Source organism: Leptopilina boulardi, unplaced genomic scaffold, assembly GCF_019393585.1.
Source record: "Leptopilina boulardi isolate dan_hultmark-lab unplaced genomic scaffold, ZJU_Lbou_2.1 LbouV2_273, whole genome shotgun sequence".
Lineage (NCBI taxonomy): Eukaryota > Metazoa > Arthropoda > Insecta > Hymenoptera > Figitidae > Leptopilina > Leptopilina boulardi.
Genome location: NW_026137833.1, coordinates 4456094 through 4483595, shown reverse-complemented (window position 1 = coordinate 4483595; position 27502 = coordinate 4456094). Strand labels below are relative to the sequence as shown.

Sequence of the window (27502 nt, the reverse complement as noted above, 5' to 3'; positions counted from 1 at the left end):
GGTCAGGGATGTAAAAGGAAAAATATTTTATTATTGTTTATATTTATAGGAGTAGTGTCTATAGAATTATATATATTATTATTATTATTATTATTCTTATTATTATTATTATTATTATTAAAATTAAAAAACAAAAATGCAAAAAACACGAAACCTGAGATTCAAATCGAGCATTGCGTGCTCACATATTTCATTGTTAATACATATGTATATTTTGAAAATTTACAATTGTAAATAGCCAATTTAACAAAATTATGAGATATTCATGAAAAAATTTTTTTTTTGTTGAAATTATGCATTTTTAAAATATAAATTTAATATTTGGAGAAAAAAATGTTTTATTTTTTAAATTAATAATAAATAGATATATTTTATCACAGCTGATTATTATAACATTAAATATATTAAATTTTTTTTTAAATTTACTTTTTCATGCACTTATATGTTAGAATAACATTTCATAAATATTTTCTCTTATTGTTATAATTTTAGTATCACACACATAATTATGAGATTAATTCTTAAATGTTTTGTGCAATTTTTGAAATTATTTAATTAATCGAATATGGTAATTATATTTTTTAATAAAATATTTTCAATATTATTTTTAAACTGATAAATCTTTGGAAATTTAAAAATTCGTTTATATGTTATATTTTTAAATATATTGTATACATTTCTGATGAAATTAACTATACAAATGTTTTATCTTCAGTGACTTTTGCAGTTAAAGAAGACGATGACTTTATGACATCTTCCTGTATGTTAGGATTCTGTAACAAAGAAATCCACAATTGAGTTTTATAAAAATATTTTTTTTTTGGAGTTCGGACCTATTATCTGAATAACTTCAGTGAAATTTTCCACTGAAATTTAGTTATATTTCATTAAAACTTTTTAGAATTCTACTTTACAGATTGAAACAGTCAAATCTGTTTTACCGATTAATGATAATGCAGATTTTACTGTATTACAATTTAAAATAGTCAATTCTGTTTTACTGATTAATGATAAAGTATATTTGACTGCATTAACATTTGAAACAGTCAAATTTGTTTTACCGATTAATGATAATGTAGATTTGACTGAATTACAATTATTTAAAACAGTCAAATCTGTTTTACCGTTTAAAGATAATGCAGAGTTGACTACATTATCATTTGAAGCAGTCAAATTTGTTTTACCGATTAATGATAATGCAGAATCGACCGTTTTATATCAGTAATAATTCGACTGATTTTCAGTAGTTAAATGTAACTGAATTTAAGTGAAAATTTTTCTGAACTGATTCAATTACTAAATTCCAACTATATTTTATTAGTGAAATCTCACTGATACAAATTTTTAGAGAGTATGGTTGTATAATTTGTTAAATTAAATTTCAATTAAATTTTATTTAAATTGAATATAAAACCTTTCCGTTTTTTAATTAAAAAAAAGATATTTTATGGTAAAAATTAAGTTTCTTTTATTTATCTATACACTATGTGTCAATATTATAACCATGTGCGGTTAAATGTCAACTATGAGAATTTATTTAAATGTCGATTTAAATACATATATTTAAATACTTTTTAGTACTTTTGTGAATGTAATGTATACATATAGGATATATTTCCTTAAGTAATCAAACAGTTTATGTTAAGTCAACAAAACTACTTTCTTTGCGGTTTCAATTTGAATATATACGATATACACATGCCTTTAAATTTTGAATTAAGACAATTTATTAATATACACATAGAGGGAAGAGATTTCTTTGATTTAAAGAAATCAATTTCTTTGACTTGTTTCAAAGAAATTTCTTTGTATCAATAAAAAAAAATTTGTGAAAGAAATTGGTTTCTTTGAATCAAAGAAATCTTTTTTCTGGGTGTATAATTAAATTGTTATTAATTTTTTTTATTTTATTGTTATTTTATTGTCATTTTATTCACCGAAAAAAAATATTCTAAAATTTAGAATATATACTTGGGACCTATTTTAGAATATTCTATACTTAAATGTAGTATGTAATATTCTTAAAATTAGAAAATGCCAAGTATATATTCTAAATTTCAGAATATTTTTTTTCGGTGTTGTTATTTTATACGAATTGTTAAAAATTCAAAAAAAACATATTATTGCGTTTAAACTTTTCTATATGCTGCCAATATACACACAATATTACAAATTCATAGTGTATAATAGAGACTGGGTATTTAAAATTCAGTTCAAACACTTAGTATCAAGAATTTAATTATGACTTCAAGTTAAACATGAATACTATATATATATACGATAGTTTAGCGCAAAGAAATAGAAATTATACATCGAAGGAAAAAACCAATATGTAAAGCAAAAAAAACATCTATATACATAATTCATTTTTCAAATATAATGATATTGCAAAATTTCATTTCCTTATTTATGTGTGGTGTATTCTTTGATCAACATTTACACATAGAAAATTAAGTTATAATTATGAAATGAAAAAGAAACCAGAAAACAAAGTTTTTTTTAAATAAAATATTCCAACTCCAAATTTGTTTTTTAAATTTCAGTAGCTTTATTTTTCACTGATTTATCCGAAAATTTTAGAAATTATTATCTATTTGAATTTACCAAAAATTGTAAATATTAAGAAAAGCTTAGCTTACAATGAATAATGTGTAAATTGTATTTTTAAAAAATTCAAGGACATAGGAAACCTACAGAAATGGATCGATTTTTGAATGTTAACAAAAAGCAATTTATCTATGAGAACAAATTTAAAATAAACCAAAACGATCAGTAATTGATACCCTAAGGCATTCTGTATGGTGTTTAAGAGTCATTTTCACCTTTTTAAAAAGATTGTATCTTTTGTAAAATGTAGAAAATTATGACAAGGGTACATCAATAATTTAGTGAATTTTCATTTTAAAAAGTTCTTGACAAAAACGACAACATAAATAACTTGTCCTCGGACAAAGTTATACTTTACTTTTAGTAAATGACGTGGAATATCAAAAATTCTACCCTAAAATGTCTGATGAAATTTGTAAAATACAGTTTATGTTTAATAATCATTGGATCAGGCGCCCTGGGACACCCATCCAACAATGGTGACCTAGACGGATTAATAAACTACCTGATGAAAGAATCAAAATTGTACCAGGTAATTTAGAATTTAGAAAAAATTTGTGTTCTATATTCCCAGATGAGAATTTAGATCTACTGGACAGAGTTTGGCAAACTGTTATAAAAACATCGGGAAACAATGTTTAAAAAATTTTAATAAAATCTTGGTTGGCTAAATTTTACGTCAACTATGGCCTTATATCTTATTCGCACCTGGGTTCCTAGTTAGAATACTTTCATAGAATTAGATAATTATTTTGCAATACTTTTTAATGCAAGCATTCTTAATGGGTCAACATAAAATTCTATGTTGTTCTAACAACTAAAGGAATTGTATATATATATAAACAAAATAATATGTTATAGTAATTAATTTTATTTTGATTATTAATTATACCATAATTGTATCAGGTAATGTTTGTCATCGATGATCACTTTATGAATTCAAGTTTAAGAGTAAATCCTCTTATCCAAAAAGTATCGGAGAACTTTCCAATATTGAGCATTAGTCTTTCGAAATTTAAATTTAAATTTATCGAAACAAATTATCCGTCATCACTACAACGACCATGGAAAACAACATTATTTGCTTTTATTCTCAATGACAATCCAGTTAAAACAATGGCACAAATGCAAATTGTAGGTGAACAACTTAAACACCTCTCCAGAGGAGAACCAATTCCAAAATGTTTGGTTAACATTCTTCCACCGGGAAAATTATTATCAATCAAATCATTGCTTATTAACTGTTGGAAAAATGATTTTCTCGATCTTATTGTAATGACGCAACAAAGTGAAAACCGAGGATTATCATCAGGAGATAAATTCAATCACTCCGTTTTACATGAGTTGAATCCTTTTACTAAAACCTATTCCACTAAAGAAATAACGGCCAACACAAAATGGTTTTCAAATAAACTGCAAAATCTTCATGGATATGTATTAAAATTTTTGTATTTTGCGGAAACACAAATTGGTATTTCTAAAATATCAGCTGAAAGTAATGAAAAATTTGCCGATCTCATTTCAAAAGGTATGAATTGCGAACAAGAAATATTTTACCTCGATGGCCCAACCACTGACATGGTGCCAATAGTTCTCTACCAACAAAACATGGAAATGATGTTAAGGCGAGGAAATATGTTTTATGCTAGTGGACGTATATCTCTTCCAATAATCCGCATTACGGAGTTAAGTTCTGTGAAAGCCATCATTCCAAAAAGTACAAAATCAACTAATAAGATTATCGTTGTCTCACAGGAATTGATTACCATGCTTTGCGTAACCGCCGGTGCAATTGTTCTCATTCGAATTACAGCCTGTTTGTTAAAATTCAGCAAAAACACATGGCAAACGTTTAAAATCAGTCAAATTATAATGGGAATGTCGATCTCCAACGAACCAGAAAAATTAGTAGAAAGAATTGTTTTTGGTACAATAATACTGAGTTGCATCGCCTATACAAGCTACTTTTACTCAGTGATTCTGGACCTTGGTCTGCAATCTGAACCGGAAATAACAACTCTCAAAGAACTGGTTAAGTCATCTCTGATACCTATGGTAAGTCAATATGTTACTAAAAGTCTGTTGTCTAGTCCTGTATTTGAAATTCATGAATTAGGCAAAAAAGCTATTGGAATTCCTGGCAGAGGAACTGAATGGACCTGCCTTCATTACTTGACTAATTATGAAAATGTAACTTGTATTTTAATTAATGCGGAAGATTCAATCATGAAATTCGGTGCTAAAAAACAAAAATTGAATATGAAAGTTCTTCAGGAACCTTTGTTTTATTCCTTGCAAAGCTGGATATCAAGATGGAATTCACCATACGTTGGTCGCTTCAATGAAATAATCTTGCGAGCCTCAGAATCTGGTATACTGGGAAAATTATTTGACAGTAATACAATAAAGCCACAGTATCAACCGCTTGCACCAGAAGAAGTCACAAAGGAAAAATTATTTTTGATAGTTACTTACGTTATGGCTATTGGATACACTTTCTCGTTGATTGCTTTTATTGAAGAAATGTTGAGCATCATTAATTGGCAGAAAATTCGCTTGTTCTTCATGAATTGTTTCAATACGATCAGGGAAAAATTGAAATAAGAAGCAGATGTCAAATTCTAATCTGTTGAATCTAATATTTGCAGTATTACTTGGACTAGAATGCAATCTATTAAATTGCTTAAGGCGTACAACTATTGGATGCTTTGTACAAGAGGCACTAGTCACACAGATATTAATTTCGGACTTAATAACGAACTAATTCCTGATTTCAGAATTTAAATCAATGTTTAGTAACCATAGGTCAAAAGATCAAAGGAGGCTAACTTTGTGAGAACTGCTTCTTCCGACAGAAGTAGAAACTGTAATGAAAGCAGAAAAACCAGATTAAAATTGGATTGTTGCGGGCTTTGATTATTTCAGACTCATTTCGGATTTAGATTTTTAAGTGCATTGAATCTATGAAATCATTTGTAACAATTCGATTTTAAGTTGATCATAAAACTTAATCTAAAGTGTGTCTGGAATAATCAGGAAATTGTATGTGAAAATTTGAAATTAGTAATTAATTTTAATTGATATAGTTTAATATCTTAATCCAACACGAGTCCGGATTCATTGACTTGACTAAATCCAACAGATTTTTAAATATTTCATACACTATTATTGATTAAGATTTTTGTGCACACTGACAACTGATTTTGTACATATTAATTGCAGATATTTTCTAACTCATTTTGGATTAGAATTTTTTTCGCGAGATTAAATACGGATTAATACGGACTATAAGCGGATTTTTCCATATAAAGATTTTAGATTATTCCGGTCTCATTTTGGATTTAGTTTTCTGACAGTACTGAATCAAAATTGTTGCGTACTATTTGCGGATAGTTAATATAAGGATTATTCTAAACTCTTTTCAAATTAAGCTTTTTGATCGAAATAAATTTAGATTGTTCCGGATTTGATTTCGTGTTAATTCCGAACTGATATCGTATTTGTCTTATCGTCTGAATTGATTGCTGACTAATGCGGATCATTTTCGTACAATTTTCGAACTCATCTGTTTGGATTTAATCTAGAATTGGTCCGAAATTTTAAACAAGAGCACTATTAGCACTTCTACGGATTAATTAATTTGCCGAAATCGTTACCAAAAAGATTCAATTTACTCCATATAGAAAATTTTATATTTCAATATGGTTTAATAGTTTTTTGGGTCCTTAATTACGAATCTGATTTTTGTTTTTAAACATTTAAAATGGTGGATTTCAAAATGGTGGAAATATTTTTAAAGCTTCACAAAATTTGTGTGAAAATCGTTACTCGGTGATTTTCGGGGTCGATGATAACAAATATAATGACAGTTTTCAAAAATTCAAAATGGCGAATCTAATATGGAAGAAAAATTTCTTAAAATTGTCTGCATTCGCTTGAAAATCGTTAATCGCGGATTTTTGGGGTTGCTGATTACGAATCTGGTATCAGTTTTCAAAAATTCAAAATGGCGGATTCAATATGGTGGATTTTTTTTTTTTAATTTACTGAATTTATTTGAAAATCAGTATTTAGGGGTTTTCGGGGTCTCTCATTACGAATCTGGTATCAGTTTTCAAAAATTCAAAATGGCGGTTCCAATATGGTAGAATTTTTTTTTAATTTACTGCATTCGTTTGAAGATATTTACTCGGGGGTTTTTGGGGTCGCTGATAACGAATCTAATGTCTGCTTTTAAAAATTCAATATGGCGGACATTTTTTTTTTAGAAATTCACCAAATTCGTTTGAAAATTGTTACTCGGAGGTTTTTGGGGTCACTGACTTCGAATTTGGTATCAGTTTTTAAAAATTGAAAATGGCGGATACAATATGGCGAAATTTTTTTTAAAAATTCACCGCATTCGCTTGAAAATAGTTACGCGGGGGTTTTTGGGGTCGCTGATTACGAATCTAATGTCAATTTTTAAAGATTCAAAATGGCCGATTCAATATGGTGGCTGTTTTTTTTTAAATTCACCAAATTCGCTTGAAAATCGGTACTCGGAGGTTTTTGGGGTCACTGACTACGAATCTGGTATCAGTTTTTAAAAATTCAAAATGGCGGATACAATATGGCGGAAATTTTTTTAAAAATTCACCGCATTCGCTTGAAAATAGTTACTCGGGGGTTTTTGGGGTCGCTGATTACAAATCTAATGTCAATTTTTAAAGATTCAAAATGGCCGATTCAATATGGTGGCTGTTTTTTTTGAAATTCACCAAATTCGCTTGAAAATCGTTACTCGGGGGTTTTTAGGGTCGCTCACTATGAATCTGATATCAGTTTTTAAAAATTCAAAATGGCGGATCCAAGATGGCGAATTTTTTTTTAATTCACTGAATTCGCTTGAAAATCGTTACTCGGGGGTTTTCAGGGTCGCTGATAACGAATCTAATGGCAATTTTAAAATAGTGAAATTGTTGACCCAGTATGGGGAAATTTTTTCAAAAAATATTGCTCAATTTCGGATGATACATTTTTACTTGGGTAAAAAAGAATCTATTTTTGTATATATATAATTATATTATATGATGTTATATTATAATTATATATTAATATATATATACATTAAAAAAAATGTTGAATTCATCTATATATTATATTTGTGTAATTTCTTAAGTATGAACATTTGATATTGGTTATATTATATTGTGAATGTCGTGTTAATAATTAATAAGTAAATGATTACTCGATATAAATATAAATTTCTTTTGATGATATATAATCGTGAAATGATTATTGTATATACAAGTACCGTTGAACCGAATGGGAGGGATTCCTGCATAAGTTAACCGACTTAGGTATGATCATCAGTAGGTCAATATCTCAAGGAACATCTTGTTTGATCTTTAGGAATCCTCTCACTTTTTGACAAGTGCCGTTTCGTGAAGCACATACTGACACACACACACACACACAAATATGTAAACATACATTTTTATATTATTCAAAAGTGTTAATCTTCGTCTATTTTTTTTCGTACAATAAAATAAATGCACTTCTTTTAATATTCGAATGTAGTAAAAAAAACGTAATAAAAACAAATTTACAAAACAAAAATTATGGAAAATTTGTATTTTCTTTCATTCCAATTAGTTTATAAGAATTAATAATATTAAAAAAATTATTATATTAATAACTTATTTTAATTTAATGATTTTTTTAATAATTCAATGAAAAAAAAAAAATTTGTATAATAAATACAATAATTTATATTTCGATTAATAAGAATAGTGTAATTTTTGTAAAACAAAATTTTACTATATTATTTGCAGATTTTTTATTAAATTGAATCATTTTATAAAAAAACATTTTTGTTGTTAAAATTTTTTTTACACAAAAGTTAGATATTTGAAAAATTTATAAAAAAAATTTGAAAACTAATAACAAATATATGAGTAAAAATATAATTTTCAAAATAATTTTGCGAATGAAAGATTGTAAAAAAAAAAAATGCAGAATTATATTTTTACTTTGAAAATAGAAAAAAGAAAAAAAAAATGAAAACTGATTTTAATAAGAGAAAAAAAAAACACATAAAATCAGTAATAGCCTAGTTTTCAGTTACAATCCAGACTCTCGAACGATTGGATTTAAGTGTGCCAAAGAAAGAGCCGTGCGTTTGAGATCAAGGAAGAAGGGGATCCCCAGCCCTGACATTGTCTGTGTGTGTGAGTGTGCGCGCGCGCAGTGCAAGGTGAGATTCCCAAGCATCGACCGCGCGGGCTTTTGACCGACTCGTGATATCAGGACGTCGCGACGTCCGTCGTGTTCACGATTCGATAACAGTCATTTTTCATTTTTTTTTTTTTTGTTTTTTTTTTCTGTTTTAATTTAATTAAATAGTGTTTAGAGGGGGAAAAAAAAAATTTTTTTCTCTTCAAAAAAAAAAATAAATCTTAAAGGATTGTTTGTGTGCAACGAATGTTAGTGAGAGGTGAGAAAGTGAGAAAGTTTTTTTTTTCAATATTTGTTTTTGTTTATTATAAAACAATGCAAAACCATCGATATAGTGTAGTTTCAGTTTCAACCAATGTGGTGCATTTAAAAAAAAAAAAAATTATTTTTTACATTTTTGAAAGAAAATAATGCAATTTTTAATTATTGAGAGAAAAAACCATTTTCGTATACGTTTTTTTGCCCCTACTACCCCCTCTTTTTTTTGGTAAGAAACTGTTACCATTTCGAATTTTTTTCATCTTTCAAATTCTCTTATTTTTTAAAAGAGATTTTTTTTCATTAAAAATTTTTTTGAATTAATTTTCTTTCACACAAATATTTAATTGAAATTAAATAATAATAATTATTGTAATTTGATAATTAAAATTATAGTACCTAATTTAATAATTATAATTATTTTAAGTTCAATAAATATTACCCCTTCTCTTTTTTTTAGGAAAATAATATTTTTTTTGCACTTCAAATCATTTTAATTAAAAATTTTTATTTTATATTATTTTTGTCATCAAACGCATTTTAAAATTGTTTATAATATTAAAATTAAAAAAAATTTTTTTCTTTTGCAATTTTCAAAGTTCTTTTATTATAATAAAAAACATATATGAATCATGTTATTTTAGTTGGAAAAATTGTAATTATCTAATTTTTTAATAAAAAAATTTTCCATGAATAATTGTTAATAATATTATTATAATTGTTAATGCTATTATTATTATTATTATTATTATTATTATTATTGTTATTATTATTATTATTATTATTACTAATTATTATTATTAAAAGAAATTAATAAAATTATTATTAGTAACAATAATTAAAAATAGGGTAAATGCACCAGTGGTGGATCAGGCACCAATGGTGGATCAACAGCGTTAAAAAGGTTAAAATAAGCTATTTCTAATTGAACTAAATGTTTCAATAGTTTAGGGGAGGTGTATAGATAAGTTTTATGAAATAAAATCATTTGAAAATATTTAGGAAAACAGAGCAATACAACAATTGTTGATTTTATGCTTTTTCACATGAAATCTTAAAAAATAATTGTTTAGTCTAAATTTTTTTAATTTTTAGAGTAGAAAGTAATCAATTCTTTCCATATAGAATACTTTTGGAAAAAAATTTACATCATTAAGTTATTTTTGTGTAGTGTAAAGGGGTAAATGATCCACGACTGGAGCAATGTCATTTTATTGTTGAATGGGAGTGTGAGGGGGTGTAAACGTTACAAGCAGGTCGAAAACTACACGATAGTGTCCTTGGAGACTTGTTAATTCATACTATTGTAAAGATTACCCTATATTTTTCATCTGAAGAAATCTGTACACCTTTAAAGTCAAAATAATAAATTTAGTAGGCTTAATTGATCCACCACTGGTGCAGTTACCCTAATTGTTAATAATAAAAAAAAAATGTCATAAATTTAGTAAATTAAATATTGTTTTTAGTTGCAAAAATATTTATTAAATAATATATATATATAGGTATATATATAATCAATTATAATTATTTAATTTAAGTAATTAATATAATTTACAGTTTTTTTTTATTTAGTTCTAAGAGAAACCGGTTCTTTTCAAAATTTCGCTTCATTAAATTTTTGCAATTAAAATTTAATCTTATTTTTTTTCAATTTCGTTGCGGATATAATGATACTTTCAAAATTAGATTATTTAGTTTTACATAAGTTTCATGAAATCAAATTTAATTTCTAAATTAATTCAAACATTATTATAGTACATTTTGCAAATAATATGTGTTTTTCGTAAATAAATGAAATTTGAAAATTTACAGTTGAAAATTATTATTTTTTTTTTGCAAACTAATAATTTAATTGATAACATTTTTTTATAAACAAAGAATTTTTAATTTTAATTTAATTTTTATATTATAAATATTTTTTTTTTTATATTATATGTAACAAAATATTATTTTCATAAATAAATTATAATTTATTGACAAAAAAATATTGATTTTTTATTTTTTTACTTTTTAAAATTGTCATTTGTGAGACATGCATTTTTTGTTGTTGTTGTAAAATGAAAGAATAAACTAAAAAATAATAATTTTTTCAATACATAATTATTTTTTTACATTTATTTCTTTTAATGAGTTTTAAATTTTTCAATATGTTCACGTCTATATATATATATATATATATATAAAAACGAAAATTCTGAGAATTTAATTTAATTTAAATAATGCAACGTTTTCTTTTTTTTCTTTAAATATACATTTTAAAATTACATTATCATATATTTCATCACATTGAATTTAATGAATTAATTATATTATTCGGATTCTTATGTCTTTAAAATTCTATTATTAACAAATTTTAATTTAATTGCAATCTAATATTTAATTTGTAATTATTATTAATTAAAATTATTAAATTTATAATTTTTCCCATTATTAAATAAAAAAAAAAACTAGAATAGTTAAAAAAAAGTAATAATAAATTAAAATAAATTAATATAAAACTATAATTTAATTTCATAAAAAAAAAAAAAATTCTTTACTTTATTTCTTAAACTGAAGAAGGAAAATTATTCGTTTCCTGGTATTGATTTATATTATTGTATATTTATGCATTTAACGCGTAAATATGAGTTTATGAAAAACCTCACCTTAACGGAATTAATAGAGTAACGCACGTTTGTGAAAAAAAAAAAAAAAAAAAATGCTGACAAGCTTTAGAATATACACTCACAGGTCAAGAATAATTGTCTACTGATAAGAATATATCAGTCTTCATTGTACACCTCGTGTGGTTGAAACCTCGAAAATATAATCGAGTTTAACAAGAATTTAAATAAAAGAATTATCCCTAAAAAGTCAAAATTTTTTTTCTTTTCCTTTTTTTTAAAAAAAAGTTATATTAATTTTTTATTTTTATTTTTTGAGTGAATAAAAAAAGTGAAAAATTATGTTTTTCAGCGAATACAAAATGCCGTTGACTTGTTGGGAGAAAATTACAATTGTTGTAGTGGCAGCGGTGGGACTACGAATATTAATAAGGGCCAGTGTTTTAGCATGGAAAAAATTAATTGCACCCGGTCTTGGATTAGGTATTGATGTGGCATCACAGGGTAAATGGGCATTAATTACTGGGGCAACTGACGGTCTTGGGAAAGCTTATGCAAAGGCTCTAGCCAATAAGGGACTCGACATTATTCTCGTGTCGAGATCCATGGACCGTTTAAAGGAAGCTGCATCGGAAATTAAACAAGCCTATGGGGTCGAAACGCGGGTCATTGAAGCCGATTTAACTGAGGGTCAGGCAGTCTACAATAAAATTGGCAAAGCCATTGAGGATCTCGAGGTATTTTTTTTTTTAATATATTGAAATAAAGTTATTTATTTGATTTAAATAATTTTTTTTTTTAAGAGTACTGATCTTCATTTTTTAAAATAAATTATACAGGGTGTTCCAAAAGTATGGAAATTTGCAAATATCTCGAAAAGTACGCATTTTTGTAAAAAATATCAAAAACAAAAGTTGTTCCAAAGAAAAAAGATCTACATTTTTGAACCCAAAAAATTGGTCCCGGGACCCAACAGTGAAAAAAGAAGTATCACGAAAAATCTTATATTAAGAGCATTTGAACCTTCGTGACGTCACAAATTATGGCGCATGACACGCAAACTTCTCAGGTATGTGAAAAGCACAATTTTGAATATTTTTTAAAAAAACCTTTTGGAAAATGTTCAGAATAACATAGACTCTGTCTGTTATGAGCGGAAAATTCAAAATTTTGCGTTTAAAACGTTTTTTAAACAATGTTAAGGTCACAAATCATGGCGCATGACACGCAAACTTCTCAGGTATGTGAAAAACACAATTTTAAATATTTTTTAAAAAAACCTTTTGGAAAATATTCAGAATAACATAGACTCTGTCTGTTATGTGCGAAAAATTCAAAATTTTGCGTTTAAAACGTTTTTTAAACAATGCCTACAAATAAGCAATTCGTGTATTTTTCCTTACTTGTGACAACCAACTTAAACATTGTTTAAAAAACGTTTTAAACGCAAAATTTTGAATTTTCCGCACATAACAGACATAGTCTATGTTTCTCTGAACATTTTCCAAAAGGTTTTTTTAAAAAATATTCAAAATTGTGTTTTTCACATACCTGAGAAGTTTGCGTGTCATGCGCCATGATTTGTGACCTTAACATTGTTTAAAAAACGTTTTAAACGCAAAATTTTGAATTTTCCGCACATAACAGACAGAGTCTATGTTATTCTGAACATTTTCCAAAAGGTTTTTTTAAAAAATATTCAAAATTGTGCTTTTCACATACCTGAGAAGTTTGCGTGTCATGCGCCATGATTTGTGACGTCACGAAGGTTCAAATGCTCTTAAGACACTATACTTTTTGCAGTGTAGGAGTATGAAAAAACACGTTTTTATTTACATTGTGATAATTTAGTTCGAAAATAACACACAAAAGAAAAAAATAATTTTTAAATAAATTCTTATCATATAAACGATTTGTATAGTAAAAAAAAATAATTTATATTTATTAAACCTAGAATATTATTTTGAGAAAATATGCAATATTTATTTATTATATGTGACGCTTTATGGTGAAAAGGACCTTAGCTGCAAAAAATTTTTAGGTTATGTTCACTGACAGTTTTACCTTGATTAAACGTTTATTTTTTATAATTTTATGTAAAATCAAAATCAGTTTTTACTGAACGACCTAAAATTTTATAACATATAACCTAAAATTTTATGCATCTCAGAAAAAAGATATTTCTTTGATTCAAAGAAATCAATTTCTTTGCCAAATTTTTTTTTGATACAAATAAAATTTATTTGTTTCAAACAAAAATAACACATGTTTACAAATTCGGATCAACTTTTGGATCCAGAAAGACAAGAGCGTTTCTTAACGTATTTTTTTATGCTGAATTCGAATCCATTATTAAATTTCCGTATAACGTCAAAATTCAAAATGGCGGATCCAAAATGGCGGAAAAAAAAATAAAAAATCATTTGGATTTGCTTGAAACTTGTTACTCGGGGGTTTTAACAGTCGCTGATTACGAATATGGCATCAGATTTTTAAAATTCAAAATGGCGGATCCAATACGGCGGACAAAATTTAAAAATTGATCATATTTGCTTGAAACTCGTTGATCTTCAATTTAAAATTTTAAAAATCTAATGCCAGATTTGTCATCAGCGACCCCAAAACCCCCGAGTAACGAGTTTTAGTTGAATTGAAGCGATTTTCAGAAAAGTCGTCCGCCATATTAAATCCGCCATTTTGAATTTTAAAAATCTGACTTCATACTTGTAATCAGCGACCCCAAAAACCTTGAACAAAGTTATGATTTTTTTTAATATGTAATATATATATATATATATACTAGGGGGCTATGCCCCCTGCGCGCTTCGCGCGCCAACCCCCACCCCCCCTCCTCTCTTCCCCTCCTTTTCCCCACCACCACCCTAAATTTAAAGGTTATGTTCGTTTCAAGACTCTGAATATAGCCGCAAGTCCCCCCTCTCCCTTCTCTTCTACCCCCCTTCTCTTGACTTGCGGCTATATTCAGAGTCTTGGAACAGCGGCTTCGCGCGCCAACCCCCATCCCCCCTCCTCTCTTCCCCTCCTTTTCCCCTCCCCCACCCTAAATTTAATGGTTAAGATCGTTTCAAGACTCTGAATATAGCCGCAAGTCCCCCCCCCTCTCCCTTCTCTTCTCCCCCCCTTCTCTTGACTTGCGGCTATATTCAGAGTCTTGGAACAGCGGCGGCGGCGTTGGCGGCGATATCTTTTTGTAATATAGGTAGATATATATAGTTTAATTAACAATAACAATTTTGTTAAAAGCATCAAAAATTTTAAATTGCAATTATCTCAAAAACCTGACGTGTAGTAAAAAAAAACGGACTGTAGATTCGAATTCAGCGTTAAAATTTACTTTTAGGAACAGATCTTCGTTGCTCGGATCCAAAACCGTGTGTTCCTGTGTGTTATCTTTGATTCAAAAAAAAAAAAAAATTATCTTCGTTTCAAAAGAAATTGTTTATTTAATTCAAGTAATTGTTTCTTTGACCCTATTTTATGAAAAATTAATTAATTCAATAATTCATAATAATTTTTCACTTTTTTTATTAATTGATGATTGAAATATGATTATTACTTTTACATAATCTATAACTCATTTATTTATATTATACAACATAAATTTCAAAACGTAACAATTTTTTAAAATGCGAAATCGCATTTTATATAAAAGCGTCACTTATATAGAAAGGGAGAAAAAAAATACGAGCAAATTATGATTTTCGTCTATATAGACTATTACCTAAAAGGTTATTGACCTTTAATTATCCCTTCTTAAAATCGGTTGATTTTTAACTCTCGATATATATATATATCCTTTACGGATATTTTCACTTTTGTAAGTCTTTGGAGCAGACGGTTATATATATACATATAATGAAGGTATAGGTATACAAAAATGTATTCGCATCTTGAACGAATAGAAAGTGTTATATCACTTCATGAAAGCGATCAGTGGGGATAATCGAGACTTGGGTTTTATAGCAAGTTTCTCTAATTGACTATATACTTCATCTCTCATCAGCGCAGGATAACTGACCACTGACTTTTTTTCATGTCTTTTAATGCCACTTTTGGGTTATACTTCGACTTTCTTCATAATCATATTTTTTTTCCATTTTATAATGACTTTCTGCACATTTATTAAATTTTATAATCATTAATTTTTTTTCTTTTTTGAATTTGCAATTGCTAATATTTACAATTGCTAATATTTACAATTTCCTGTTCGCTATAGAGCGTACATTTTCATTTTTTCTATTACCCACTGATTTTAGTGTAGTTTTCGAAATATTTTTCATTGAAAAAAAATTTTTTGGGAGAAAATATTTGCACTTCTGTTGTTTTAAGGTGAAAACCTAGTAAATCCCTTCCCAGATAACACGTAATCTTGCAGCAACCTTGCGGCTAGCGTGCCGCGCAATATTGCCAATCTTGCACGGCAAACTTGTCGCAAGCTTACTGGAAGCTTCAAATGTCCCACCTGACCCAAGCTTGCATGGTAAGCTTACCAAAAGATTGCAGTGTAAGGTTACTGCAAGATTGCACAATAAAATTATTGCAAGATTGCTCGGAAAGCTTGCACGGTAAGCTTGTAGCAAGGTTGGTGCAAGGTGTGACATTTGAAGTTTGCGGCAAGTTTGCCGTTTAAGGTTGGCAATAGTGCGTGAAATGCTTGCTGCAAGGTTGTTTTTTTTATATGACATTTGATTTTTTTCTTGCATTGAACAGGTGGGAGTATTGGTGAATAATGCAGGAAGAAGTTACGATCATCCCGAGTTGTTTACTCAGGTTCCCGAGGAGACGTTGGCTAAAATATTGCAATTAAATGTTGCTGGTGTAACGGGAGTCGCAAGAGCTGTTCTTCCGGGAATGATGGAAAGAAGAAGTGGAATTGTCATTAATATTAGTTCAACTGTTGCTGCAATTCCAAGTCCCTATTTATCAGTTTATGCAGCCAGTAAAGCTTATGTTGCTAAATTGAGTGCAGATCTTGCTGCGGAAGCTGCTCCCAGGGGAGTGACAGTTCAATGTGTTTTGCCTGGACCAGTGGCTACCAAAATGGCCAAAATTAAGTAAGAATTACTAAATAACAACTAATTTAGTATATGTGACGTTTTAAGGTGAAAGGGACCTTAGCTACAAAAAAAAAATTTTAGGTTATGTTTTAGTTTTACCTTGATTAAACGTTTACTTTTAGGGTTTCATGGTCCAGGACCAAAACCCATATATAGTTTCACTTTGGCCTCCGTTTGCCGTTGTACACCATAGTAAGGGTTGCCATAGTAACAGTTGCTATGGTAACGGTTTCCATGGTGACGCTTACGCTAACTCTAAAAAAACACAAACATAACCAAAAATTTGTTTGCAGCTAAGGTCCCTTTCACCGCTTGGAGTATCACACATATTTTCTTCCTTGAAAAAAATTATAACTACTTTGATTTTGAATGTCATTTTACTAAATTTTTTATTTTTTTGTATACGTTGTAATTTTGGAATTATAAAATAATCTAAACAAAGAATTTTAAATAGAAAATTATTGAAACATTTTTTTTCAAAATAATAAAAATTTTTAAGGTAGTTAATTACTTTTTTTTTTATATTTTTGAGGTAATATTAGTAGCTGCGAAGATAAACTAAATGTCTTTACAAAATTGAGATAAGATATTACAACTTGTACATAATACTGTTTATGTATCAAATATTATGTATACGAATGCATATAATGGGGAAAAAATATCTAATGAGGAAAAAAGAACATTTTCTAACCTAATTATGAGTCATTTACGTAAATACAAATTAGGTTCAAAAATATTTTTTTTCAATTTTGTTTTATATTGCATTTTTCAAAAAAGGTGTATTTCTCTATCAATAATTTAATATATATATATATATAGACTCTATAGGATCTTGTAACACTTTTCATTTTTTGTTCCGATTGCTCCTTGATATTTAAATAATATAATATACCGGTTTTATCGTATTATCTTTTTAATGATCTGGTTCGTGTAATATATGTTAAATTTAAATATTTTTTTATACATAGTTGCTTCTTTTCCATACTTGATTATAAACGTATTTAAAAAAATAGTCGATGTTATAATTAAAAATTTATAACTTTTAAAAGTATATAGTATATAAACAATATTTATATATGCTTTTTAAAGGTCAAGAGAATTAAGAGTTTTAAACAAAATTCTCATCATTATAACGATTTGTAGAGTAAAAAAAAATAACTTCAATATTTAACTTTTATTACTTTATCAAAAATGCTCGCTCGTGAGTTTTAAAAAAAAATTGTTTCAATTTTAATAAATAATTGCTTATTTTATTGAGAAAAAGGTTCTCTACAAATTTACCGTGTTGAATTTTTTTTAAAAAAGTTTACTATTTTTCAAGTATGGATATTTTTTTAGAAATAAATTTCGAAAACAAAATTTTTTCTTTTAATACTGACTTTTTTTTTTAAAATATATTCCCAGATAGTACGTAAGCTGGCAGCAACCTTGCGGCAAGCTTACAGCAAGCTTTAAACGTCCCACCTGACCCAAGCTTGCATGGTAAGCTTACCGAAAGATTGCAGTGTAAGGTTACTGCAAGATTGCACAATAAGAATATCGCAAGATTGCTCAGAAAGCATGCACGGTAAGCTTGTAGCAAGGTTGGTGCAAGATTGCCAAATAACCTTGCTTTGAACCTGAAAAATTTTTTTCTTAATGTTTTGTCTAATTTATTTAATTTTTTTATATAAATTAGACGAAACATTAAAAAAAAATTTTTTAGGTTCAAAGCAAAGTTATTTGGTAATCTTGCACCAACCTTGCTACATGCTTACCGTCCAAGCTTTTTGAGCAATCTAGCGATATTCTTATTGTGCAATCTTGCAGTAACCTTACACTGCAATGTTTCGGTAAGCTTTTACCATGTAAGTTAGGGTCCGGTGGGAGATTTGAAGCTTGCAGTAAGTTTGCGACAAGTTTGTCGTGCAAGGTTGGCAATATTGCGCGACAAGCTTGCCGCAAGGTTGCTGCAAGCTTACGTATATTATCTGTGTAAACATGGCAAGAAATTTTATTTTTTCTGATACTGAATTTTTTTTGTAAAATATATAAAAATCCCAATAATGTGATAAAATAAAATGAAATTGGAAAATAAATTCTAATTTTTTTTTTCATAGGAGAGCAACGTGGATGGCGCCAACACCTGAGAAATTTGTCGAAGCACAATTAAAGACAATTGGCATTGAATCAAGAACAACGGGTTATCCACCACATTGTTTAATTGTGGGATTTATGAGTGCACTGCAATGTATTTGCGAAAAGGGCGCAGTGTGGTTGGTCGTAAGAACAATGCTCAATGTACGTGGTAGAGCCATTAGAAAGAAGATCAAGGATCAAGAAGAGGAAGTGAGTGATGTACCTGAACGAGCTAGTGCATCATGATTATTATACAAATAGTGAAAAAAAAAATTATATATATATATTCAAAATTGCCATATTTTTAGTATATAACAATAATATATAAATATATATATATATACTTATTATTTTCCTAGAAAGACTGCTACTTACGTTATATATATATGTATATTTTTCTTCAAAACTAATAATATAGAAATAAATATTTCTTTTTTAAATCACATGTTATAAAAAAAAGAACCTTTCAACAAATTGTTTAAATTATTTTGAAAAATGTAAAATATAATATTTGGAATATATTTCGAACCTATTTACAATTTAACATACACAAAAAGAAAATTAATCTCATATTGAGAGGAAAAATTGCACATTCGGAAAAAATTAATCTCATATTGAGAGGAAAAATCATCTTCTAATGGAAAGTGGAAGATTTGTTTTTTTAAGGGTTAAAATGAGCAATTTAGCGATTTCCTCTTCTATTAAGAGTTTTTGGCATATATATAGTTTTGAGAGGATTTTAGTAGACGAAAGATTTAATATTTTTAAACACAGCTTCGTGCTTCTTAAATGAAGAGGATTTTTTTTTGGTACCAATTAAAAGAAGATAAAATCCAATTAAGATTAGAGGAAACCGATGAAATGGAGATTTTTTTTTTTTTGAGTGCAAATAGATATTGAGCAAAATTGTATATAAAAAGAATAGAAAAAATATACTAAAATTAAGAATAAATAATTTGCAAATAAAAAATTATTTAAATGCAATTTATTGTAAAATTCAGATTATTCTAATCTTTATATAAAAATATTTTATAAAAAAAAGTATATCGTATTTTTAAAAATATAATATTCTTAATTTAAAAATAAATATTCTAAATTTAAAAATATAGGTATATTATAAATTTTGAAAATTTATTCTCAATTTAAAAATATATTCCAAATGCGAAAAAATATTTTTAAGGGTCATTCCATTATATTTCACCTAAAGTCGTTGCGGCCTAATTTTTAAAAAACTTGGTACTTTCAGAAATGATTTTTTATGATATTTAGGAAACGAAATAAAAAGAATTAAGTTAAAATTTTTATTATTTATCTCAAAATATGTATTTAAAGTGGACAAGGTGCGGAAAAATGTCACCTTTTTAGCATTTAGAAACTTTTTTTAAAAACATAGAAAAATTGTTAAAAGTGTAAAAAAAATTATTTTTTCTTGTTTAGAATCGATTAATTATCTATTTTTTAATGATTAAAGTAGTAAATAAATTAAAATAATATATAAAAAAAGTTTTCAAAGTTGGTCTGTCAAATAACCTAATTTTGGGATTTTTATTAATTAATTACTAAAAAGTGGAGTTATTAAATAAAATAAAAACTTACCGAATGTAAAGTATTTGTGGTGAACTTTCAAATTTTCTTAGCACTTTTTACTTTTTCCATTTATAAATGTAAAAAATCTTGAGTCGAAAATTGTCACTTTGTTGATTTTTCCGATTTTTAATCGCTTGTAACTCTTTTGGTGCAAAATAAAAACTTTTGAAACCTGGCGGAATATTTAAGTTAAATCTAAATAAAAACTCACTGTAATTTTCGTGATGGATTTTGATCAAGATTAGAAGAAAATTTAATTCCAAAATTGTACGTATATTTCCAGGTTAATGTATGTAATTTTTCGTCTTTGAAGTAGTGGCCCAACTTCAAGTTTAAAAAAATTACATACATTAACCTGGAAATATACGTACAATTTTGGAATTAAATTTTCTCCTTATCTCGATCAAAATCCATCACAAAAATTTAAGTGAGTTTTTATTTAGATTTAACTTAAATATTCCACAAGGTTTCAAAAGTTTTTATTTTGCACCAAAAGAGTTACAAGCGATTAAAAATCGGAAAAATCAACAAAGTGACAATTTTCGACTCAAGATTTTTTACATTTATAAATGGAAAAAGTAAAAAGTGCTAAGAAAATTTGAAAGTTCACCACAAATACTTTACATTCGGTAAGTTTTTATTTTATTTAATAACTCCACTTTTTAGTAATTAATTAATAAAAATCCCAAAATTAGGTTATTTGACAGACCAACTTTGAAAACTTATTTTATATATTATTTTAATTTATTTACTACTTTAATCATTAAAAAATAGATAATTAATCGATTCTAAACAAGAAAAAATAATTTTTTTTACACTTTTAACAATTTTTCTATGTTTTTAAAAAAAGTTTCTAAATGCTAAAAAGGTGACATTTTTCCGCACCTTGTCCACTTTAAATACATATTTTGAGATAAATAATAAAAATTTTAACTTAATTCTTTTTATTTCGTTTCCTAAATATCATAAAAAATCATTTCTGAAAGTATCAACTTCTTTAAAAATTAGGCCGCAACGACTTTAGGTGAAATATAATGGAATGACCCTTAAATATTCTTATTTTGAGAGTAATTTTTATAATATGAAATTAAAAATAAATTACATTAAAAATATTCTAAAATAGGTGCCAAGTATATTTATTCTAAATTTTAGAATATTTTTTTTTCACTCTATGTTTGATAGAAAATTATGTTTATAATATACGAAATGCCTTCTAATAGGATTAAAATTTATACACGTGAATTATGTGAATTTTGTAAATGTATTGATAAGTATAAAAAAATGAAGACGTGTATTAAATAATAAGCAAATTAATTATATGTGATAAAAAAGATGGAATATCAAAGAAGAATTCGTTTTCTATTTTTTTTTTTTTTCTAAAGAAGCTATCAAATTTTATATTTGTGCCTTATTATATATCAGATAAACAATTAAAAAATTTTTAAATATAAATTTTAAAAAAATATATGCATACCTATACTTTGTTATCTTTTATAGAATAGAATAATTTTTCAAACATTTAAGAATCATTAAATTTTGTTTAAATTTACATTATTGACTTTCATTTATCACGAGTGTACAATTGTTATTATAAATATAGCTTTGGAAATATTACGCACGCATATAATTGACCTGAAGCCTTTATGAATATGCATTTATTCATTTTTACTTTTCAATGTTTAATTTATATATTGATGAGTTCATATTACAATCCTTAACGGATATGATAATTTTTTTTCTACAAGTAAAATCGAAATCTATAAAAAATTAAGTATGCGTAAATTTTTATATATCACTTTTATATTTATTATTTGACTATATATATATTACTGAAATTTAATATAAAAATTAACCAAAAAACTTTTTTTTTTGACGTAACATCGCAAAAATAAAAATTTTCAAATTAAAAATAAATACTTTTGGCATCTATTTTGGAATATTTTATTATAATTTTTTTTATATTAAGTATATACTGCTTTTAAAATAATATTTGAAAAAAATTTTAAATAGTTTATACTGAATTTAAGAGTAAATTAAATATTCCCCCACAGCAGCCAATCTTTACTAAAAATTTCGTAAAGATTTCCTTGAAATCTTGGGGATATTTAATTGCAAAGTTTAATGAAAATTGCATAAAGATTTGGCGTAAAAAATGACTAAAAATTTAAATGAAATTTTCAGGAAATGTTCGTCGTGAAAATTAAGTAAAAATTTTAATGAAATTTTTAGGAAATGTTCGTCGCAAAAATTGAGTAAAAGTTTTAATGAAATTTTCAGGAAATGTTCGTCGCAAAAATTGAGTAAAAGTTTTAATGAAATTTTCAGGAAATGTTCGTCGCGAAAATTGAGTAAAAATTTAAATGAAATTTTCAGGAAATGTTCGTCGCGAAAATTGACTGAACATTTAAATTAAATATTCATTAAAAATTTATAGCGAAAGTTGAGTGAAAATGTAATTTAAATATTCAGTCAATTTTTGTGACGAACATTTCCTGAAAATTTCATTTAAATTTTTAGTCAATTTTTACGCCAAATATTTATTTTGGTGGGACATTTAAATCTTTATGCAATTTTCATTAAACTTTGCAATTAAATATCACCAAGATTTCAAGGAAATCTTTACGAAACTTTTAGTAAAGATTGGCTGCTGTGGGGGTATGGCAGGGCTCAGTTATCTTGGTGCGTAAGCTTTGAAATAGTTATTCTTTACCAATGTAGATGGCATTATATGCTAATGTTCTCTTCGCTGAATTATGAGGGGAAATTATATTGAAAAATTGATGTTTTCTGTTTACTTATTTTGAAATAAATGATTGAAGTGAGTGCGTGACATAAATGCAATTAAAAAGTTTAAAAAAAAATTAGCCTTACAAACATTTGAGGCTCCTGGCAAGCCGCTTAAGCAGCTGCTTATTTTGTATGCATATAAATCCGACTCTGAGTATGTAGTTGATGTTGAAAAGAAGTTAAGAAAATGATAAAAGTGACAATTTTTTAAAATAGAAAATATTAAATACGAACCACATTTTGAAGAGGGGAGTTTTGTACATTTTTTATCAGGGCGCATTCAGTGCTCACGGTTGCATTGCATGTTATGTCCGTTTGTCTCCTTCCAACTGAAAAAGAAAAATTAAACAAATTTTCAAAAGTCTGAAAATTATTATAAAATATATTTTTTTTTAATATAACCATTATAAACAAAACAATTAAATTTATTTATACATACCTTTAAAGCAATCATGCAATATTCGTCGAACTGATTTTATAAAAATGATGCTGTCACCTGGAGTTTGTTTTTCTAAGATCAATGACTTTGGTCCTGTAAAATAAAGGAGATTAATTTTTACCAAATTATATAAAACAAAATATAATAGCTGAGTTTTGTAAATTTGACCCTAAAAATGTATAATCATGCAAAAATGTTTCAAAAATTTACCAAAAAGAAAAGAGATATTCTAAATTTAATAATAAAAATCCATGGATTCTATTCTGACAGTTAGAATATAATATTATTAAAAAAGAAACTGCTCTTAATGCTGAATTTTGATATTTACCATTTTAATGTGTTCTTTGAACTGGATGAAATATTATTTTGGAATTTAAAAAATTATTTTTAAATTAAGAATAGTATTCATAGTTTAAGAACATCATTAACATTACTATTATTATATTTTAACTGTATACAATATAAAAATAAAATGCATGCGGAAATTCAGAACATCTATTTTCGGTGTGATAATTTCTACTCTAAATAACATTATATGCAGATGTATAGATTTTATAATACTACGTTCTAACTCGAGTTTGCTTACATGATTCATATTTTAATCACGTATTACTTCAAGAAACATGAAATTTTTTTTTAAATATATTATTCACAATGATATTTTTTTTATTTTAATATTTAAAAACAAGAATAAATTTCTAAATTTAAACTCTTAAATGTTTCATTTAAATAAAGAAGAATAACCTTTCTTCGATGCTATTTTAAGCACGAATGTTGGGAAATTATTTTTAATTATAAACTATAACGTTTTTGAACATCCCTCACAGCACCGGATATTTAAGGATATTCCTGGGACATTCTCAGAATATCCATCTGCTTGCGACAGTTTGGATATCCCTAGGATATCCTAATGATGTCCTAGGATATCCAAACTTCCGCAAGCAGATGGATATTCTGAGAATGTCCCAGGAATATCCTTAAATATCCGGTGTTGTGAGGGATACAAGTCTAAATGTTAAGGAAAGAGAAAATACTCATACTTAGAAAGACAGACAATTAAAATAATTGAAAAAAATCATTATATTATATTACATAGGAAGGTAATTTTACTTGTGTCACGTTGTACGTAATACGTTTGGATGTTAGTTTTTTTCGGAAACGGAAGAAAGCACCTGCAACATTCCTTCTTCAAGTCAACAGCATAACTTCCATAAACTAGTGGATTAGCACAAGAGTTGCCAACAGCCATTATAAAAAGTGCCTCTTGAATTTCTTGCTTGACATTCAATGCACTTTGTCGATCAATTATGTACCTGACAAATTAACATATGTCAAAAATTAATTTTGATTAATTAAGAAAATTTAATTATTATTAGTTTATATTGAATTGATTATTATTAAATTGTTAAAATTTATTTATAATTCACAATTTTATCACAAATTTTCTTATTTACTATATTTATTTATAGAGAAAAGATTTTATATTTAATATTTATTTATAATTGTGTAGAAAAATTAATGAAATACTAACCATAGCACCATTGTCACATACGGCGTCCAACATAAGATAAATACAGCGACAATGGTTATGGTCATCCGTAGTGTTCGAGTTCGAGCTCTTTTAATTCGACTCATGTCTGAACACCTCAATCTCATGCGATTGTCACTTCCACTGTTTAAACTTCCTGAACTTCCGTTACTACGTGTTCTGGTCAACACTAGAGATAATTACACACAATTTCATAAATACTGTCCTTCCGTTTCGACGGCATTTTGAAAACTTATATAATAATTTTATCAGTTCGTGGTGTTGTTTATACGTTACGCCAAGAATTAATAAAATTATTATATAGAAATGTTACGACTTTACAAAATGCCGTCAAACCGGAAGAACATTCATTAACATTGATTAAAATAAAAATAATAACAATTCCGGTTAACCTTTATCATATTGTGCGGTCATTCTACAGGTACGGAATTAAACATAATGGGATGGGAATACTAGGCTGAATTAAAGAATACATTTCAGAAGATGAAGAAGTCTTTGATGCACGTTCAGATAAACATAAACAGAATGATAAAGAATATCAAGAAACATCAAGTCATTATTGAGAAGGTAAAGGCATAACATCAAAAAACAGATTCCAACTACAGTCTTCAACTTTGCGCCATGTTTGAAAGAAAAGGGCCGAAGCATTATTGGATACCCAGGTCGATGAAGGACAATACTCCCAATGTTAAAGCAATATCTACTTTTTATCGAAAACACTACACGACATAGAGATACGGCGGTTATTTGGCAAGCCTCTTCATTACTGATGCTCAGGATGAGAGCGGAATGGAAAAATTGTAGCTGTAAGACCTTAGTATCTAAGTAACTTTAAAAACCAAGCACTCTTCCAGGAGGAGAAGGTTAGCATTGTCGGTCTTTGCCCAGGCAAGGTTCGAAAATTTTGTCTGGGACAAGGGCAGGAAAGAACCCACCGGGAAACTCGTGGAAGTTCCGTCTCCTAGCTAAGTTCCGCTCACTGATGCTGCGATCGATAAACGTTTTAACCGTTTATCGGTTAAAAGGGGCCGAGGCCCAATAAGATACCTGGGGTCTATAATCTAGATATTCATGGCCTATCCTTCCCGCTACTTTGACTGCAAGGTACTGCGGAAATGGAAAAACGCCTCTTACGACATAGAATTCCTTGTGATGCCTTCTATTTTCCCAAAAAGTTACAGCCATCTTAGCCCCGATAATACCACAAAAAAATTGGGCGTAAGTTAGCGAGGACAAGAATCGTGTACTTCCAGCGGGGACAACACGGAGGTTCTGCTTCCAGACTGCAATCTTCAGACCGCAGTCTCATCCTGTCTCTAGAAGAGGAGGCGTAGTGCGTTCAAAGTTCCCTCTTTAGTCGCCTTTTACGACACGCGATGGGTTACGGGAAGAAAAATTCTTGACCGTTCTTCCATAGCCACCTTGCACACGATCCCATTTTATAGGTGACATTGTGGCAGGCGTAGTGCGTTCACGCATCATCGGTTTCTTCCAACTGCGCTTCTCTATCAAAACGGTACTTAGCCAGAAGGGTACGATCCTCCGCGCCCTTTTTAGACGCCTTTTACGACATGCAGTGACAGTTTTACGACAGGCGGCCTATTCTGTAGCCGGGACAGCCAGGATAACGATAAACGTCTTCAATAAACTGTCAAGTTTTACGTGCGAGATCTTCTTGTACAGGTATATTCACTGACTTGCCGGTTTAGTCATCCCCGGATTCCTAAAAGGTAATGAACTTGGAGAACCTTGGTGGGGTCCTTTCCAATCCTTAACGGCTTTACAACCCGCTGTCCGTTTTCATACTGAAACTCACACGCAGAAATCTAGAGGATGGAACAACTCTGATGACCCTAAAGCATGATGACCAACCATGACTTTGCACGTTCAGAAGAACTATAGGAGCTGTTTGAGAAAATATTGAGGTAAGAAATTAGAAAGACGGAGGTACTAAAACCAAAAGAAAACTGACGTTCTGAATAAACTTCGCAAGAATGTTAACTACACGACAGTAGGCGGAACAAAGACTAGTAGGAAGAGAAACCTAACGAATGAAATCGTAGAAGACACCATTAAGAATGCTTTCACCATAAAGATTACCAAGTTGGTCCAAAGTGTGTGTAAAATTCAGAAGGTGACTCAAATAGTCACCTGTAAAGAACACCTGACGCTAGTTCTATAGGGTAAACTAAAAGTAAAATCAGGAAACAATAAGGGTTTCCAGTGCAGTAAGATTGGCTGCCAAATAGCAAGC

The 27502-nt window shown here is 27.9% G+C and overlaps 2 protein-coding genes across 3 annotated transcripts in view; one reads left to right on the top strand and one right to left on the bottom strand.

The window, feature by feature from the left end:
* Window positions 1-407: 407 nt before the first annotated feature.
* The window catches only part of LOC127281526 (adipokinetic hormone/corazonin-related peptide receptor variant I-like), a 35156-nt gene continuing 8061 nt past the window's right edge, over window positions 408-27502 (bottom strand). The window contains exons 6-10 of the mRNA XM_051305248.1: window positions 25231-25417; window positions 24810-25012; window positions 23700-23792; window positions 23495-23589; window positions 408-773 (exon numbers count right to left, since the gene is read on the bottom strand). Of these exons, the coding sequence (XP_051161205.1) occupies window positions 693-773; window positions 23495-23589; window positions 23700-23792; window positions 24810-25012; window positions 25231-25417 (659 nt within the window). The 3' untranslated portion in view covers window positions 408-692. The remainder of the gene's footprint in view (window positions 774-23494; window positions 23590-23699; window positions 23793-24809; window positions 25013-25230; window positions 25418-27502) is intronic.
* On the top strand, window positions 8852-19326 carry LOC127281527 (very-long-chain 3-oxoacyl-CoA reductase). Of its 2 annotated transcripts, XM_051305250.1 has the most exons (4): window positions 8852-9085; window positions 12043-12427; window positions 16422-16765; window positions 18868-19326. In XM_051305250.1, the coding sequence occupies exons 2-4, from the start codon at window positions 12053-12055 to the stop codon at window positions 19130-19132; spliced, it is 984 nt and encodes a 327-aa protein (XP_051161207.1). In that variant the 5' UTR covers window positions 8852-9085; window positions 12043-12052; the 3' UTR covers window positions 19133-19326. The 2 variants fall into 2 exon arrangements, with proteins under 2 accessions (XP_051161207.1, XP_051161206.1); XM_051305249.1 differs by lacking the exon at window positions 8852-9085 and having other exon boundaries at window positions 11848-12427.